Source organism: Falco peregrinus, chromosome 10 (assembly GCF_023634155.1).
Source record: "Falco peregrinus isolate bFalPer1 chromosome 10, bFalPer1.pri, whole genome shotgun sequence".
Lineage (NCBI taxonomy): Eukaryota > Metazoa > Chordata > Aves > Falconiformes > Falconidae > Falco > Falco peregrinus.
Genome location: NC_073730.1, coordinates 30,913,912 through 30,932,677, shown reverse-complemented (window position 1 = coordinate 30,932,677; position 18,766 = coordinate 30,913,912). Strand labels below are relative to the sequence as shown.

The 18,766-nt window shown below is 37.5% G+C and overlaps 2 protein-coding genes across 5 annotated transcripts in view; one reads left to right on the top strand and one right to left on the bottom strand.

The window, feature by feature from the left end:
* Nucleotides 1-18,766, bottom strand: part of FGGY (FGGY carbohydrate kinase domain containing) — a 325,638-nt gene that overhangs the window by 304,952 nt on the left and 1,920 nt on the right. The gene's annotated exons all lie outside the window — the stretch shown is intronic.
* LOC129785226 (CARD- and ANK-domain containing inflammasome adapter protein-like) lies at nucleotides 16,172-18,454 on the top strand. Its single transcript, XM_055814952.1, has one exon. The coding sequence runs from the start codon at nucleotides 16,172-16,174 to the stop codon at nucleotides 18,431-18,433; it is 2,262 nt and encodes a 753-aa protein (XP_055670927.1). The 3' UTR covers nucleotides 18,434-18,454.

Sequence of the window (18,766 nt, the reverse complement as noted above, 5' to 3'; positions counted from 1 at the left end):
AAACCTGCTATCACACCAACATACTAAAAAAAAAAATACCTGAAGAATTCAGGGAAGCTGTTAAAATTAATCACTGCAACGAGTAGGGAGATCCTGCATCATTTTAATCATAGAATAACCACTGTTATTTCAGGGGACTCTAAGGGTTCAAAACCGTCCATCCATGGCTGTTTTTCTGAATTCTCACCCACGATGATGAATTAGTGGGCATGACTTTTAGATGACTGCTGTTATCGTGCCTTTTATGTCTCAGAACACAAGTTGTGAACACACACACAACGGAAGTATAATCCAGTGAACGCTGTTATTCAAAAGCACAAAGCCATTCACATAGCACTCATATTGAAAAGAGATAACTTAAGTTTTGAATCTCCACTGAATGGATTACTGGTAGGTTTAAAAGCATGGCCTAGCACTACCAAAATTGGAGCCTACCTTTTTCAAGTGATGCAATTCTCAAATTTGCTGACCTCTATGTGACTGCAAATCAAAGTGCCATGGCACCTATAAAAAGTTCATTTTTCATTTGTGTCCAAAAGTAGTTTTAGAACTTTTAATGGTAGTAAAAATTTTGAGTGGCTGCACCTACCTTGCAAGTTCTGGTTGCTTATTTTCACCTTGAGAAATGGAACACAAGAAGATCCTTTTTAAATGAAGCTATATCACTTTAAAGATACAGCTCAGGATTTATTCAGTTTAACTTCTGGCACCTAAGTTATCTAGGTTAGGAGGCACCACAAGTTCTCTTTATGGTTAACAGAAAAGCACAGGCCTCTTCAGAGAGTGATTTGGGTAAACTAAATTGCTAATTGGAAATGCCTGTATGTCAGCAGTCTACTTTTTTTAATTTAGGAGCCTCTAGTCAGATAGGATGAAACCTATAGGGTTTGATGATTATCTGATTAGAGTCAGGAGGGACTTCCTTCTACTAAACAGAAAAGTTCTGCAAACATCTACCACGTGTTAGTGATGAACAAATTTCCGTATGCAAAGTTTTACTCTACTACATCATATACATAATGTACGCTCTTTTTTCCCTATATGAATACTAAGGTATCCCCAAACATTAACTGTTCAAAACTCCTTACAAGAAGCCATTAAAAACAAGACTTACTATGAACCCTCTAGTGGTGTCTTAGGGCCACAATCAAGAAGTGATCTTTATCATGCTGAATAATCACCAAGTGTCTGACCCAGTTACCTGAAGAGGAGAAAAAGAACCCAAATTCTCAAAGCAAAATCTATTTCTAGTTTTCTTGTTTAGTTCTGCTACCATAAAGGTTGTCCGTTCTCCCTGCTTCCTGATAAAGTACTTCTAAATATATATATATTCTAATTAGTTAACAAAGTGCTTTTATATGCAAAATTACATTAAAACTATGTAAAGCTATACAGCAAGTACAGCTGACTTCAGGACTGACAGTACAAGAGTTCACAGTTAGTCTACAGGAAGGTTGCTGACCAAAGCTAACTCTTCAAAAGTTAACAGCAAAGCTTCCTTCTTTAAATGATGGAATGTAAGCAGAATTTAGTGGTCTTTGCTCAGGTTTCCTCTCCTTGAAGCAGAGGTTTCTAACCCGTATCTTTCTAGGGCAGTGCTGCAGGTACCAGCACATCTTTCCCTAATTTCCCACTACATCAGTTTTCAGGGCTGTGACCTGTGAAAAGGCAGGCTGCTTTTCTCTATGCAGATTTATTTGTGCTTTTAATACATCAGCTTGGTTAGAGACTTCTGAATTTTTTTTCCCACTTCTGCACCCCCAAAACCACCTAAGCTTAGTATATTTAGGGAAGTGCCCCTGACTAAGCTTCACAAGTACTGACAGCTTTTGCTTCTGTGTAATTTTGTGAAAGTAACAATATAGTTGACCAATTCGATTCTTTCTCAAAATGTTGATTGACAGTTACCGAAAGGTAGGACAAGTCCTAAAGATGCTGGATATACCAGCTTTGGAAAACAGGCAACTGATAAATATTGGAAAGAAAACACATTTAAAAATCATATATCTTCTTACATTGGGAAACAGGGATGTCAGAATTTCCAGAGCAGAAAGAAAGAAAGAAAATGAGCAACAGCAAAACATTTTGTCCTGAGAGGTTTTTTTCTTATCACAAATTTGCTTACCCTCTGACTAAACATTTATTTTCATAAGAAAGTTACATAGCTCTAGCTCTTTAAAACTGATGGTTCCAAACTGGTACACAAGTATACACCATGTTACTTTTCTGATGTAACCTGGGGCCTTGCTGCACGACTCTGGGTAGCTTTAGCCGTGGTGTTTAAAGAAGCTACCAATAAAGCAGTTTAGGTTTATATGCCAGTTTGTAGGCTGCAGTAGCTAAACAGCTGGCTACTACTCCTACAAGAGCTGCTGCTGCCAGGCGAGCGCTGACAGATCCGCCTCCTGGCCTTAGGGAGCTCAGCTTTGATGTGTGTAAGCATTTTCTTCACACCGGTGCCAGCTTGAGCAACCAGCTTTTCCCTCCTCCTTTGCCTCTTCTTTTCCACTCCCTTATTTGTGCTGGTAGTGCTTTTTGGAATATTGCAGGATACTTATTTTAATCTGTATTGCTCCCCTTATTCTGTTAACCATGAAGGTCTACAAACACCTGAAATGATGGGGGGCAACAGGGGAATATAAATATAGGTACAAGCAGTAGGGATGTGGCATCTTCTGAAAGAAATGCTCACAGCAATCTTCAAATTACCACAGATTGAGTCATAGCTCTTAAATTCATTCTTCCCAATTTATATTACGCTACAAAAATGCCCAGGCAGATTTTGCACCAGTTCTACCAACTTAATTTGAATTCACACTTTTGGTTAAACAAGCTCAACTTCCCATATGGACAAAACTATAAAACGTGGTTTGACTTTCACAGTGAACATTTTTCATGCACCCATTAACTTGAACAAGAACTGTGAGTCCTTAGTGTACCTGCTTTATGGAACTGTTTTTGTTAGATGACTAACTCTATGCATATATATATTTAAAACACTTTAAAAGGGCAGTGAGGTTATTATTCAAAGTCTTATAAATGGAATTTCTTGCACATGTTCCTGATATCAGCTTCCATGTCTGTTTTGAATTTACTTACAAAATACACTACCACACCCAAAATTAGTTTCATGCTATTTCCTTGCCCCCCTCTGTTCACTGTTATCATTCTTATGTGCAGAAATTGCTTCTCTGTTTTTCACTGGACAGGAAATGCCAGACTGGCAATATGAGGAAGGCTTGGGTTTTAACTTAATGTTAATTGTTGTTGCTTCCATGGTTATATGTCTATGGGTTGAATGTGGCATCTTGATTAACGAAATGCTCTCACAGTTAGTATCTGTAATACCTATTTGCTACTAGCAAAGTCAGTTACATTTCCAATCAAACTCTGAGGGTAACAATGGCAAACTATGGTGACAAAAGCAAGAAAGTAATGAGCTCAGTGAATGAAAGACCTTACAAAGTTACTCTCTGTTAGAAACAGCTCCATTCCCAAATGTGTTGCAAATAGGAACACCAGCAGCTCAGCTGAAGAATAGTGCCATGTTATTTTCTGTAGCCTTTCTAATGGTACTTTCTCCTGAAATTCAGGTCTAAGCATTTTCACACTTCCACAGACCAATCTAAGAAGGAAAAGCTAACATTATTCCCTTTGGGAATACACGGCCCATCATAGCACTGAAGTGCAGGCCCATCAATCTGTGAAAGCAGGCTACTAACAATCTCACCCTTTCCTGCCTCTTTAGAGAGGGTCTAACTTCTATGGTGGCAGTAGTGATCTAAGGGCATTAAGAAGAAATAAGACTCCTTGCCTAGCAAGACCTAGCAATTAACATACAAAAATAAAACCAGATTCCTCAGTGTTTCTGGGATTCAGCTGATACCACATCAGATAATAACACAACAAGTAATGACTTAAGAGTTCAAATTCCACCTACAGCTTTACACAAGGAGCTACTTCACAGTCCCACACACGAGCTTCCATAACTGCTGGTCGCGTGAAACATAAGGGAGATCTATAGCGTAGGAGAGAAGTACTGACCTTAATTCTCCATTTTCCAGGCAGCCCAGGTCTTGGCTTAAAAAACAAAACCAAAAAGCCCCAAATCAAAGAACTATGCCTTGGCCTAAATCCTCCCTCTGGTTTGGATTTCAGAATAATACTGACGTCACAGAGATCTACACTCAGATTTAAATGATTCTATGACTCCATGAGTCTATGAGTTAAAAAAGAGAAGTTTTATAAGCATAGGTTGAAAACAAACAGAAACTCTCCATGTATTCAGGAAAAATTATCACTTTGCTTATACAAGCAAAAATGATTATTTATAATGATGGAGCTCCAAAAATACATGAAAGGCTCTTGAAATTCATGAGAAGAGTCAGAATAAAAGTACAGTTCTCAAATACTGACAATTTTTTATGGCTTTCTATTTCTTTTCTTGTCATCCATCAGCATTTGCATAATCTAAAGCCTCTCACCTGTGATCAATGATATATTAAAATGTATTTCGATTCATTTATTAAACTATATTAAATTATATTTAAACATCAGTGTACTCTGATCTAAAACTGGAGTACTATGACTCAGCCAAAACCCCTAAGATTCTTTAAGTTCATTTGCCTAATATACACTTGCCAGGCCTAATATCACAAGCCTCATCCTAATCTTGAATTTTGGTATTATTTGATACTTTATGCTCTGAGATTCCTTCCTTAACTCTGAAACCTTAATTTAAGCCAGCTGTTCCACAACAACTCAACATGTGTGGGATTCTCCCACTAAATAAAAATTATAACTATGTTTGGGGTTTTTTTAAAGAGATATAATGTCCGTTGTGAGATGGCTCCTTTTAAAGACAAACTATCAAAGTTGGTTCACCCATGTAATGTGAAAATGAATCTGTGCAGAACAGCTGCGTATGGTACTTCAATGCCTTGACCATGTTAGGGTTTCATTTACAAAGTTATGTTGGCTTTTTTAGCTTTCCATTTTTACTGAGCTATACATTTTGTTTGATGCTGAGAATTAACACATAAATATTAATATATTTGCCCTCTCAGCATCATGGTATGAGCCTGTTCTTTAAGGTAGTAACATATTGCTGACAATGAAGATCACGTCCAGTTAATCCTCCTCTGAGCGCAATGGTAGTTCCACTGCTGTTCACAGACTACTTTCATGGCACATAGGATGCATGTGAATCGCTGTTTGTGGGAACCTGCTTATTTTGCCTCACTTTTATCCAAGACAGTATGTATCTCAGGAACAGAGAATGAATGTAAGCTGATATACCTCACTTTAAATTTTACCTTTGCCAATTGCTTATTATGTTGCTTGACAGCGATGGCCACCTTTCTAACAACAGCTGCAGAAGAGGAGAGGTGAGGTTTCTACTATCCCCTCCATAAGGTCACAGGCTGATGGCAGCCTCCTGTGCCAGTACACCATGCTGTGGATCAGCTGAGCCGGATACATGTGTCCCAGCCCACTGCCCCGTCTCTGGGAGAGGCAGAGGCAGAAGGGTGGGAAAGGTAATGGGTTAATCAGCACAACCGCACACAGGAAAGCCTATGTGTCACAGCTCTTACTGTGCTTCTGTGAACAGCAACATCCTTTCACCAAATATTTTAAAATACTTATAGTGTATATAGTATATATTTATGCAATATATTGGTATGAGGATTAACCATATATATGCAACAATAAAGACATTCTGCATCCTGCTATTAGAAGCACTTAGTTCCCTTATACACAATATAATACTCTATAACCAGTATTTTTTATTCAAGTTGATTTTCTTCCAAATTGTGTACACTGAAGACTATTGTTCATGGGAGAGGGTGTATATGTATATATATGTATCTATAATAGACCATATTACAGATATGCTAAAAATACAAAAAAAATTAGCGCTGAAATATATAGCTTTTCAATACCATTTCAATCACAAGAAAATGGGAAACAGGCTGTAGAAAAAAAGCACTGACAAACCAGAGGCCATGGGAAGTAAAGGGTTAAAAATCAGTCCAGTATTTAAGAGTAACAGAATGTTTTCCTGTAAACTCCTTCTATGGTGTGATCTAGGGGAAGGTCCAACTTAAGTGCTGGATGTTCATACAGGATTTCCTATGACTAATGCTATCACCATTCAAAATTTTTAATTTAAAGTGTGGGTGTTATATACAGATAGGAAATTTACCATTTAGAATTTCTTATTCGAAAATGAATGGAAATTACTCTGAATTTCAGATTCATTTGCTGTACATGGAATGATAGTATAAAATAAGGAAGTCACTAAGTGGTGTATGCTGGGATTGCCTGCCAAGCTTTTACACAAGTCTTTTATATCTGAACAGGATTCACAGGAAGCTTGTACAGGAAGGCCTTTTCCTTCCTTGTTTTTGAAAAGCTTTGTTGGATGGAAATTATGCTACTGACTGAAAGAAGGGAAGGGGAACAAAATACTATCCTGGTGGTTTTGGTGCCAGTCCATGCAAAACTGAAAGTTACACCTAGATAACATTAATGCAACCTGTTGTAACATAAACTAACAAAAACCAAGCCTACAGAGCACACAAGATGTTTTATAGTTTTTGATTTAAAAGATTAAAAAAGAAAGTAATACAGGTACCAAACCAAAACAGTATGGAAAGTGCAAACCTGAGACGTAATCTGTTACAATTAAGCTAAATTTGCCAATATTTCTAGCAAGCATGCCATGGCCACGTATATTCTCTAGGAGGTTTGCTCTGAATTATATTGCAAGCTATGACTGCTTCAGACAATTTTTAAATAGTGGTATTTTATTTGATTAAACATGAAGTTACTAATAGCACTTGAGCTGTCACTACAATATCCCTTCTTTTATTTCTTAATGTCATGTTGATACCATTTTCATGATGCTATATTAACTTTCAGTTGAAACTAAGCTTTCCCTATGTCTTGTGACACAAGAAAAGGTTGATTCTCTAGCTCATCTCTTTACTTACTGTAGCTAATTCATGGCACAAGTATGTGCAAACAAATGAAATAAAAAACCCCACACCACTATTCTTTCCTTAATATGGGTCTTCTAAAAGCCCTACCAGGCACATTGCTATTTTGTGTACTGATGCTATACACATTGAGCCAAACAGTTTGCTTCACTGGAAACCGTAACAGCAGAAAATATATCTACAGGTAGACTACAATAGGTCTAGATGGTTCTTCAGCATCTACCACGTCACCTGGCAGGTGTCCCAGAGATGCTATTTAGGCAATGGGGAAAACAAAACAAACCACCCCCAAAACCTTAAAACTTTCTTAAATAGCAAATGCTTCTACTGCATAGCAAAGGAGAACAGAGTTGTAACTTAGTGTGTGGATGATAGAGGAATAATGGTGGAAGAGGAGACTCAAATAGGCATAAGGCAGTAATACTCAAAGGATGAAGACGTAAGTAGTACAGGGGATAATGGAAGACATTAAAAGCATTAGAAAGAATCACTGAAGAGCAGGAAGGTCTTGTAAAGACTGTTGGTGGAGGTGTGCAATTCTCTCCAGCTGACATCAAACATTCACAGTACGAAAGCTATTATTAAAAAAAAAAAAAAAAAAAAAAAAAGGATGCTGATAAAATGAGTCAAGCTTGCACTTTGTAGAGTAGCTATGGCACAGGTAACCACCATATGTATTCACGTGCTGTGAGAAAAGGCATTCCTAGAGGAAAGAAAATCCATGCCCGTGTGTTTTCATTGCTGCTGTGACCAAAGCCAGTTCAACAAAAAATAAAATAAGAAAAAGCCTCTTTATGCAGCAACCATTTCTCTGTTCACAGTGCAGACTACAGGAGTAGGGAATAAAAGAATTACTTCCAGGAACAGGAATAGAGAAGTCTGAAATGAAAGCTTCAGATGAGAATGCACATGATTTGCAAAGCAATGGAAACTGAGGGGGCAGCTAGGTCATGCCTTTCCCCTGCTGCATGAATCATTCTTTGAATGGAAATTTGAGTAGGAAGACATAATGGCTTGGGAACAAAGAGAGCTGCTGGAATATCACAGGTGCAGCTGAACAGAGAAGGATGTTTTGGGATATGCCAAGGAAAGCAAACACCACGAATCTGGAGGAGTTGTCAGGCCTTTGTGATTTAGGGAGCTATCCAAATCAAGGGTATTTCTCATGGAGTCAAACAGAGAGGAGTATAGCTGAGGTCCTGATTCAGTGTTCCAATTAATCAATTCCTTAATGCTAAAGCATAATTCATATTTCAGAAAAAGACAGGAGGTGCTAATGTCCTGCTAAATGTTCTGGGAGTAAAATTTACGTTCCACTGAGGCACCTCTCTATAGTTAGATGCATAATTATATACTTTGCTGAATTGCAACTAATGTGAAGTGCAGGAATCCAGATCGTGACATACAGGAAGACACATACATTCTGGGGGAACCAAAATCGTCAGTCAAAGCCAGAGGATTCAAACAGAAGACAGTGGAAGCTGTCAGAACTGGAAAAAGCAGATAACATGTGAAAGAATCAGCTCTATATGCCTCAGAAAACCCTCTAGCAATGAGAAATACTGTGAAACTGAACAAAAGGTACTCAACAAGTTACAGAATTGTGAACAGATGAAAACACTAATAGGAAAGAAACAATTACATGCCGATGGTCTTCTAGCGTTGCTCTACCAGGAAAGTTAAACTTCATTCTGATGTACAACAAACATAAACTGAATGCAACTAAAAATCCAAAGTTATCTTAACTAGTTGATCAGGATAGAGTACAACTGAATGATAATAAAGGTAATTGGAAAAAATAATTATACGTGTCCACATTTTTTCTAGAAGAAGGAAGGAAAAAATGCTAATCAAAACAAAAAAAGTGGTTACAAACAAGCCCCTTGAGTAACTTGGATTGTGTGAAGACTACAGGTGCTATATATTTAGACAGAACAGTGAGAATGTACTGGTGATAACTCAATAGTAAGACAAGTAGAATTTAAATGAATGTTATATTTTAGCCATTTAATGTGAAATAACCAAAATCAACTTACTTCTCTAAATACAGAATTCTAGACAAAGAAAAAACTAATGAAGACAAGCTAAACCAGTGCTGCCAGGGAATCTTTCTCAATCCTGAGTTTTCTTTCTTTTCCGTACTGCAGTAAACAATGCTGTTGAAAAACTCAGTAGCAAAGAAGTAATGTAGGAATTACAGTCACTCAAGGGTCATGAAAAATCTTGCACAGAATTTTTTTAAATGGTGCTAATTACTGTCTTCTGTAAAACTATGGCAGTAAGAAAAATCTAAAGGACTCAATGTAATAGCCTTCCAAAGCTCAGACAGCAGGGAATATAGAAACTGTGTTCAAAGTAAACGGACAGAGAAACAAGAAACAAAGCTAGAATATTAAGAAAATAAATAAATAAATCTTATGGAGGCCTGAAATGACAGCTGTGGAGAATGCAACAGATGCAGGGAATCTTCTCTGATGTATTACGAGAAGCCTATCAGAAAGGCCAATTAGACTCAGCCAGGCCCAACCGTTTCAATTGCCCTCTAACAGGTTTGAAGAGGGAATTAACTGAGCCCCTATTCAATCTGCTCTCCCACCTGCAAGACTACAGTAGCTTTTTGCTGCTGGTGGTGTCACTAGAAACCAAAGCTTACCATTGCTCATTCAGCAGACATATTGCATTTTTAACAGAGCAATTTAATGTAATTTTTCTTACTGGAATAAAAAAATATTGATATTGTTTTCACACCAAATTGAAATAAGTTTTATATTTCTTCAAGTTCTGAAAAAAGCCAGCTGTGGAACTAAAATGGATTTGAACATTCTTTTGATGTAATAAGTAAAATTTATATACATTTTACTGTAAATGGATTCCTTGGAGACGGCAATATTTCGAAGTGTGTGTGTGGAGACTTCATTAGCAAGACACTGTTTAGGTAAATATCCGTATTATGTCTGATGCTTGACATTAACTGTAGCAACTTAACAAATAATAGCAATTAAAATTGGTTTATGACACAGCAAAACATTATTTCCTTTCAAAGTCACATTTGTCTCTAGTCATATCTACAGCATTTTATAATCAGCAAGAATAAAATTCTGCTTGCACACTGGTGCAAATTCAGAATAGCTTTTCACAAATTACATCTACAAACCAGGTTTTGCCAAAAGGCTTCTGTGGGAGATTTACTGGCACTACAGTATTCACCTTCTGGGCGTAATGCTACCAGTAAGGTTTGCCCGACAAGTACAGGGCATTTAAGGAGGATCTTGGTCTTCAGCAGTTAAAGATCTATAAAGTATTTTCTTCTGTAAGATTTGACTGACAAAGTGTATGTTGCTGACTCAAAACCACAAGGGCTTGTTTGGTTTAAAATGGAAAAAAAAAACCTGCCAATTTTGGAGAACAACCCTGGCCTTCCCTGCATTTAGTTTTGCTGATCCTTGAAGTTGCCTAAGTATTTAGTAGCTTAATACTTTTACATCATTTGCATCTTATGCTAATGAGATGAAGGGTAGCATTTTACTTGAACTGCTTTCTATTAGCATTGGTCTGAAAGGACACATTTAAAACCTCCCTCTAAAGGTATAAAATAAAAATCATGACACTTCAAGCCAATGAATTGGAAAATGTTTTCTCCTCATAGTAAAATCAGTATCAGTGTCCAGGTTTAGTCAATAGATCAACAGGCAATAGTTGTTAAATGTAAATTAAGCTTGTGACAATAAAGAATTCTGCAGAATAAGTATGTATAGACACCAAAACCTAGTAATACTTATCGCTTAGAAAAATTGCAGTATTTCTTTTGGTTTTAATTTGCACTATGAAAATTGCAGTAACTAAGTATGTGTTTCATCATATCACCACTAACATTTTTTGTTTGTTTCAAACCAACTTTTATTTTATTTATTATGTTCTGAAACAAGAACATTGCTTTTCTTTAGCTCTGTGAAGCTAAATTAGAAAGCTTGTTTTCCCTCTACCTCCACTATGTAGCTTCTCATAAAACTACCTGGCAAGTAATTCCATGAAGAACTTTGGAAAAATACTTAGATTTAAGTATGCAAAAACCTGAATGGCAAAAAAATGGTTTCTAATTAGCTTGGTCATTCTTCACTATATTTGCATGGTAAACTGAAATAAATGCATGGTAAACTGAAATAAATTTGGTCACTCTTCACTAATATTTGCATGGTAAACTGAAATAAATGCATGGTAAACTGAAAAACAATCTTAATCCTTGCTTTGGCTGAGATATGTATGTTAAACCTCATTCCTACAGTTCAATCCAGATAGACAGCCTGCTCTGTCAGCATTTACAACCACCAGTGGCACTTTGCAGATGTATATTACCCACTTAAAATTACCCCAGGTTAGGAACTTCATAAAAGTACATACTAATCTCTGGAAAAAAAGAACATTTTGTATTGTATGAGTGCAGCGCTTAACATGATCTTTGTTTGTTTATACTTCAGGAAATAGTACTATAATGTTGGGGTAACATTGTGACTTTTATTAGAAATACAGTAAAATACCCGAGTTACTAAATCAGCTGTTGTATTAGTACTTAGTATTTCAAAAGCATCCATGAAGAGTGGACAAAGCTGGGAAGCTGTGACTTCTGCAAAGTACCTCTTTCAAGTGTAGGACCCAGCACAGGACTCTCCAGGGGTGGTTATGGCATGTCGATGCCTAAGTTGCAGAGAGGATAAGATGGGAGCCCAGCACGCATGTCCGAGGTGCAAAACATGAGCCTGGGCAGATCAGCTTCCCCCCAGCTCCAGCAGGCCCCCACTCAGGCTCCTGCTGATACACCCTCTGTGTCTGCCAGTACCACTCAGAGGACATCACTACTCTAGGGAACACCTCCATTTAAATACCAGCCAGGGTAGAGATTTCTCAGCACCAGGAAGGCCCCAAGCTTACTCTCTACAGAAATATGACTAATGCAAACAAGACCCCTCAGTGCCAAAGCTCCCCTTTTGACTTCCCTAATTTACTGCAGTTAATCTTTAGGCAAAACTAAGCACTACATTTTGTCTCTCTTGTAGACATTCTGACGAGTCAGCTTCTATTCCAGTGTTACAGTAAGCCAACTACGCTCTAATCATCATCATGAACACTTCTAGCACTGCTGTTTCTCAATCTAGCTATACCTAAATATAGTTAAACCTCAGCCAGCTAGGCCACACTTAGATTTCTGGTTATCCAAAACAAAGCTTTCTTTGTGAGCCATGTTTATTAATGAAAATGCCTTGATTACCCAGATATATTTCTCCATCCTTCATGATGTTTAGATAATGATGTTGGCTTTATTATCTCTTACAGACTAGCATTTCTACAGTGAGCTACGTTGCCAGTAAACAGCTGGCATTACTGCGAACGATTGTCTTAAAATGAAATTAAAGTACACATTTGGGAAACATAAAAATATCACGGTGAGTGAAACCGTGTTATTAATGTTTGGCTTCCCCTCGGTGTTATCAAGAAGATGCCCCAGAGAAGGTGAGGAGTGACTGGCAGTCCCTGCGTTGCCTTGCAGGCTGCTTGGGCAGGAGGCAGGCCGGGAGCCGGTGGAGGAACGGTGACCTCTGCAGGTCGCGCCGGCCGCCTCCTGCCCGACTGCGCCAGCTGGAGCCTGGGTTCTGCTTTCATCTTCCAGAAATTAAAACAGAGAAAATTAGATGCGTATTTGATGATGACATAGCAACATAAAATAAACTAGAAAACACAGGCACGTGTTAATTTCAGAAATAAACGTTCATCTTTGAGAAGTCAGAAAACAATACATCAAAGGACAAAAACTTCAAAGCACTCTGTAACTTCAAAGCACTGCACCGACATTAATAAACACTTAGGACATGTCTGTGAGGTAGAAAAAGATTTCCTTTTTAAATGCTTGTGTAAACAGAGCACAGAGATTGAGTGATTTGCCCAAGGACACAAGTTAGTAGCAAAACTGAGATTGCATGTCAGAAATAACTGGCTCGAGTCTCCCAGCTACAGGTGGGTTAAATCAGTTCCCTACATGGACACTTACTCAGTGGAGGCCAAGAGAGCGCTCTTTCCTATCAGTAGCATCACCGGCCCTTTTTAAGGCATGCCCTAAAGTCTACCGTGTTGTTTTCAGCTGAATATCCTCCCACAAAGTCGGTGCTGAGTATATGTAGATCTAGCTGAATTAAGGTAGTCTTACCTGTACACAGAGTCTTCCTCCTGCATTTAACAATGATATTAGAGCTTAAGTGGTCTATGTGAACATTTCCAGTATTTCTCTGTCACAACTATGTATTCACTACAGGCTTCTTGACAACACACTGACTTAAAATACAATCAGCACACCTAGAGTGTGAAGATTCGTGGATGACACTGCTGAAGCTGAACCTGCACTAGTACCAATCACAATTCTTTACTACATCCTTCTAGCCTAAAACATACCATTTCCTCAATGCATATAAAAGCTTATCTGCTATACACCCGTACTGCAGAACACAAAGATCCTTAAGTGCTATCTGACAAAGATGGAAGCAACCGCCACCACTTTTTTCTCAAAATAACGTAATAAGGAACAGTCCTTGGATACACAGAGCTAAAGAAGCCAGCGGAAATAAAAGTGGATTGTGAAGTACTTAGCAAGAAGAAAAACCACATTATGCCTCTCAGAAAACAAATAAATGTAAAAGACAACAAAGAAGGCCAAAAATTTGCCTCTTCCTCTCTCCAATTTATTTCTTTTCTTAGATATTCAGTAATATTAAATTTTGCCGTTGTTATTTTTAATGAAGAGCTTCCTGGTGATCCCACATGTTTATGGTCTCATGCACTTAATCAAAGGAGAAGAGATGTGGAACTTTAATATATTTCCCTTCTTTAAAACATTTACATGTCAAATAAATAGAGCTAATAAGTTTAAAAAATATAAACAAAAAGAATGCTTCAAATAGCCAATTCCAAATCTCTTCTCAACCGTTTGGGTTTTTAATCTTTTGTTTAAAGTCATTGTTGGAACAAAAGCTTAATTCTAAAACTAGTTAAAATATTAATTAAAAGATAAAAGCTTTTAAAACATAGTTTCTAAACATAACTCCATGCAAGCTTCCAAAATCTTATGGTCAAATGTGATTCTTGTTTTAAGACAGAATTTCCTAATAAGTCACATACTCATAATTAAACCTTTTTTAAAAAAAATGATTATTATATTTTGAAGGCTGATTTGCATCTAGTAACAAGTAATTTGCTGCATATTATTTTGCCAAAATAAAGTCCCACAGCGACTCTGAAAGAGATGCTGCCTGCATATATTGTTCAAATGTTCCTCCTCAAGGCCAGTTAGGAGTACTGCACCCCTTCATTTGTACTGTTTACTAGTAAAATTTCTGTATTCAGAACACTAGGACATTACTGTCATACTAACAGACTCGTAAAGAATATCACAATTTCTGTTTCTAAATTTTTCAGGAGTTCCAAAAATTCTTGTCCTGTCTGCATTAACGATACTGCTCAGCACTCACAAAACATTCTCCATTGCCAGAACTCAAAACTTTCTTGTGAAGATATCAAGTATTGCTATCTCTGTTTTGCATGGGAACAATAATAATGATGACATAAAGATCCCGTTTCACCAAACTTTAAGTAAGGACTATTAATTTACTCAAGCCATGAATAGATTTTCACTACTTGAAGTCAAATCTGAAGACTAAATAACTTGCAGATCACAGGCCCAGTCACGCAGATTTGGGAACACAGTTCAGACCTCCTAACTCCCAACAATAAACCATAGTTTTCCATGTTATGCATTAACAATCCTTAGCTAAATGACAAAGGTTTTGCTGTTCTTGGTGTAGTGCCCTTCTTTGCATTTCAGAGGAATTACTGGGCTCTTAAATTGGCTGCCAAATTTGCTGACTTGGTAACTGGCTGGCTTTCAAAATATATATTAAAAGTCTTGCCTTTCCTGGCTATTTCTTCAATAAAACTTTTTTTTTTTTTTAATAGAGTAAGCTTTGCAATCTTATAAAACTAAAGTCAACAGAAAAAAATTAAAAATCTTATCAGTCACATTGTACATGCTGTTAAAGAAAATACATGCAAAGGCAGCAGGACCCAACAGAAAGGGCACTGAACTAAGAAACAGATGGCAAAATGTGCCATTTGCTTAAATAAGGTCAAGCTTTCAGCTTTTCAGCTCATTTTTACTTCTAGCTCTTACAGAACTCTAATATCAATTTCTCTCTCAATTGGTTTCAAAATGTGTAGATGATTAATATTTTATTTCCTTCTCTCCAGGAGGAATTTTAACACCAATAAGTTAAATTAATTACAGCTAGATTCAAAGGTCCTACACCCATATTGAAAACTATACATACTCACAGATTAGAAACTCTATTTAATTACACTTAAAATGCTGCATACTGAATCACACACCTTAATCCACCTCACGTAAAAGAATGAAGTTCCAGACAGACTCCAGGTTACAGCAGGAATGACAAGCTAAACAGCCTTTAAGTTAAATATACCTCATAGACTGAAGTTGTAACTCATATTAGAAAGGCTGGATCACTTTTTATAACTAGCTGCTTACACAGTTTATTTTTATCTAGGTCTTCATGTTTTCATTTCATTATATTATAGGGCTTTCACCTACACAGCTGGCAATGTGTACTCTTTCATTTAAGATCATACAAGGTACGTAATCATGGCAACAGTAACTATGCTGTGAATTTTCTTTTGTCACGTTTAATAGACTGGTCATCTAGGCACCTACAAAAATCAGCTTGCCAGAGGAACCGAGGAACTTGATAAACAAATATCTTCTATGCAAATATCAGATTCACAAAATTATTTTCTTTCATAATTATGCATAAAAAATCTGGAAGAAGTCTTCCAAGTGGAATATCTTTACATATCACAGATTTTTGTTTTGTTATTAAACTTCACTTGTTGCTAAGGAAGAACAGAGAAGATCAAAGGACTTCTAACAACTAGAAAACCGAAGGTGAGGGAGTTTTTATTTCCTTTTCATTCTTTAAAGATTTATCACTGAACTGCAACAGTTGTTGATTGATAGTTCTAAAAAAAAATGTGTAAAACGATGTGAGCCTGCTTTGCTATTTCACATATAACTTCAAACACCAAATAGCTCAATTCATGTTCTGATTATCAACATGATCATGCATACAACTAACCTGTTTACAAATCCATATGCAATTGAAGTCCTAAGGACTAAAAAAGAAGAGCTGGCAGAAGGCATAAACGACCCAGACCATCTTCTGAACTGGCTGATAGACAATGGTATTTTTAGCCCAGAAAAAAAGATGGTCATGAATTTCTACAGGACACGAACAGAAAAGAACTCACGAATTTTAGACATACTGATTTCTCAAGGTGAACGAGCCTGCAGGCTCTTTTTTTACCCATGTTTAAAGCAAGTGGAGCCAAAACTTTACAGCAAGATGAGAAAATATGTCAGTGAAGTAAATGAAAGCATTGGAGATGCTAGAAGGCAACTGATTGGATATTTACTCGAAAAAGACAAGTTTTGGTTTGAAAATAGCAGTGAATGGCACCAGGAAAAAAACCACAGTCCTAGAAGAAAAAATCAAGAATGGGCTATTAAGAAGGAAAAAGCAGAAACTCAACTTTCAAGGGCAGCAAAACCTAGAAAAAATTCTGCTGATGTTGGCGTCTTTGATGCAGTTGCTAAAGGCTATCTTTCTGAGTTAGAGAAAACATTGAAAGATAATGATATAAATGCACTAAACTCTTCAAGAGAAACACTTCTGCATGTTGCAGCCGCCAATGGACATCTAACGATAATGGAGTACTTGATCAGCAAAGGTGCAAAGATAGATGTGAAGGACAAGGAAGGCAGAACACCACTGCACAGGGCTGCTGAGAAAGGCCATGGTGATGCAGTGAAAGTGCTTCTCCGACATGGCGCTTTTATGTACGGTTCGGATGCAGAAGGCAAGACACCACTTCATTTGGCTGCACAGAATAACCACAGTCACATATTGAAGATGTTCCTGAAAGAAGAGGCAAGAAGCTATAGGAACCAGCACAACTTTTTGCACATGGCAGCTCTTAAAGATGAGAGCAGTGTGGCAAAAATGCTTTTAAAGGCTGGTGCCTCCACTGATGGAAAGGATGAAAAAGGATGGACTGCTCTCAGTTACGCTGTTTCTCAGGGGTCTGAAAATACTGCGAAAGTACTGCTAGCAGCTGGAGCCAGTGTTGATTCCAACATGGTCGAAAGAGCCTTCAACAGCAACCACCCATCCATCTTCAAAACACTACTAGAATATTCTAAAGATTTGTCATCTGACATAATGGAGTCAGCTCTTTTTAGAGCTGTACAGAAAAATCTGCATGGAATCGTAGCAGCTGTAATTGACAGAGGTACAGATATAAACGTTTACAATGAAATGCAGTATACTCCTTTACTCCTGGCATGTGAAACAGGCAAATTTGAATCAGCAAAAGTTCTCATCGAAAAAGGAGCAAACTTTGGAATAAAGACTCCTGCTTCAGACACAGCTTTGCATCTTGCAGTTCAAGCTGGGGCTGCTTCCATCGTAAATCTGCTTCTGCACAAAGGGATGGAAACTAACCTTATGAACCAAGCCAATGAAACCCCACTCCACGTTGCTGCACTTCATAATAAAGGAGCATTAGTTGGCCTTTTAGTTAATGCTGGGGCCAAAATTGACGCTGTCACTAATGAGTTTGTTACTCCCCTGCATATTGCAAGTCGAAGAGGTAACACTGATGTTGCCCAACAACTGTTGCACCACAAAGCCCATGTTAACGTTAAGGATAAGCAGTCAAAATCCCCTTTACATTTTGCTGCTGAAAGAGGAGACAAAACAATGGTAGAGATGCTTCTGAACGCCAAAGCGGACCCCAACACACAAGACAAAGAGAAAAAGACTCCCCTGCACGCTGCAGCTCTGAGAGGACATCTCAGTGTCGTGAAAGTTCTGTTAGCTAGACAGGGAAGATGTGGAGTTAAGGACATGGATGGATGCACTCCAATGCACTATGCAGCCATTAAAGGAAACACAGAGATCATAAAAATTCTTCTGACATCAGGGAAAAATAAAAATATTGATGATAGAAACATTTGGAGAAAGACTGCACTGCATACCGCAGCGGAATATGGACACAGCGACTTGATAAATCTATTGCTGAGCCACGGGGCGGTCATTAATGCCTTAGACAGCAGCAAGAATACCCCATTGCATTGTGCGTGCAAGGCTGGTCATTTTAATGCTGTAAATTCCCTCATAAACTGGTCACAAGGAGATAAAGCAAACTTACTAGCTGCTAATAGTCTCAAAAAGACCCCATTGCAAGTAGCAGAATGTAATAAAACAGAAAATCAGGCTCAAATTGTAACACTTTTGAAAAAGAAAATGTTAATAACAAAATGAAGATGTAAAGAAAAGACTTCTAAATTTAAATGCAGAATTCTCTCTCAATGTAATTTGGATAGTACTTTTGCCCAGTATGATTAAGAATTCTGCTAGGGCAGTCAGAGTTAACAATCAAAGCAGGCCATGGAAAAAAAGGATCTTAAAGACAGTGTTGAACTTCTAAGTATTGATTAGCCTTTTGCTTCTCTCACGAATCTCATACTTGGAACCTATTTAAAAAGCACCAGTCTTAAACTCATTGTGTATGACATCCACTAGTAGAAATAAAGATTTACAGAAAAAAAGATGCAAAATAACTTTTTATATATATGTGGCTATTAGCTTGTATAG

Excerpts from the sequence above, each read along its gene's own strand:
- LOC129785226 (XM_055814952.1), top strand. The coding sequence starts at position 16,172 with ATGCATACAACTAACCTGTTTACAAATCCATATGCAATTGAAGTCCTA.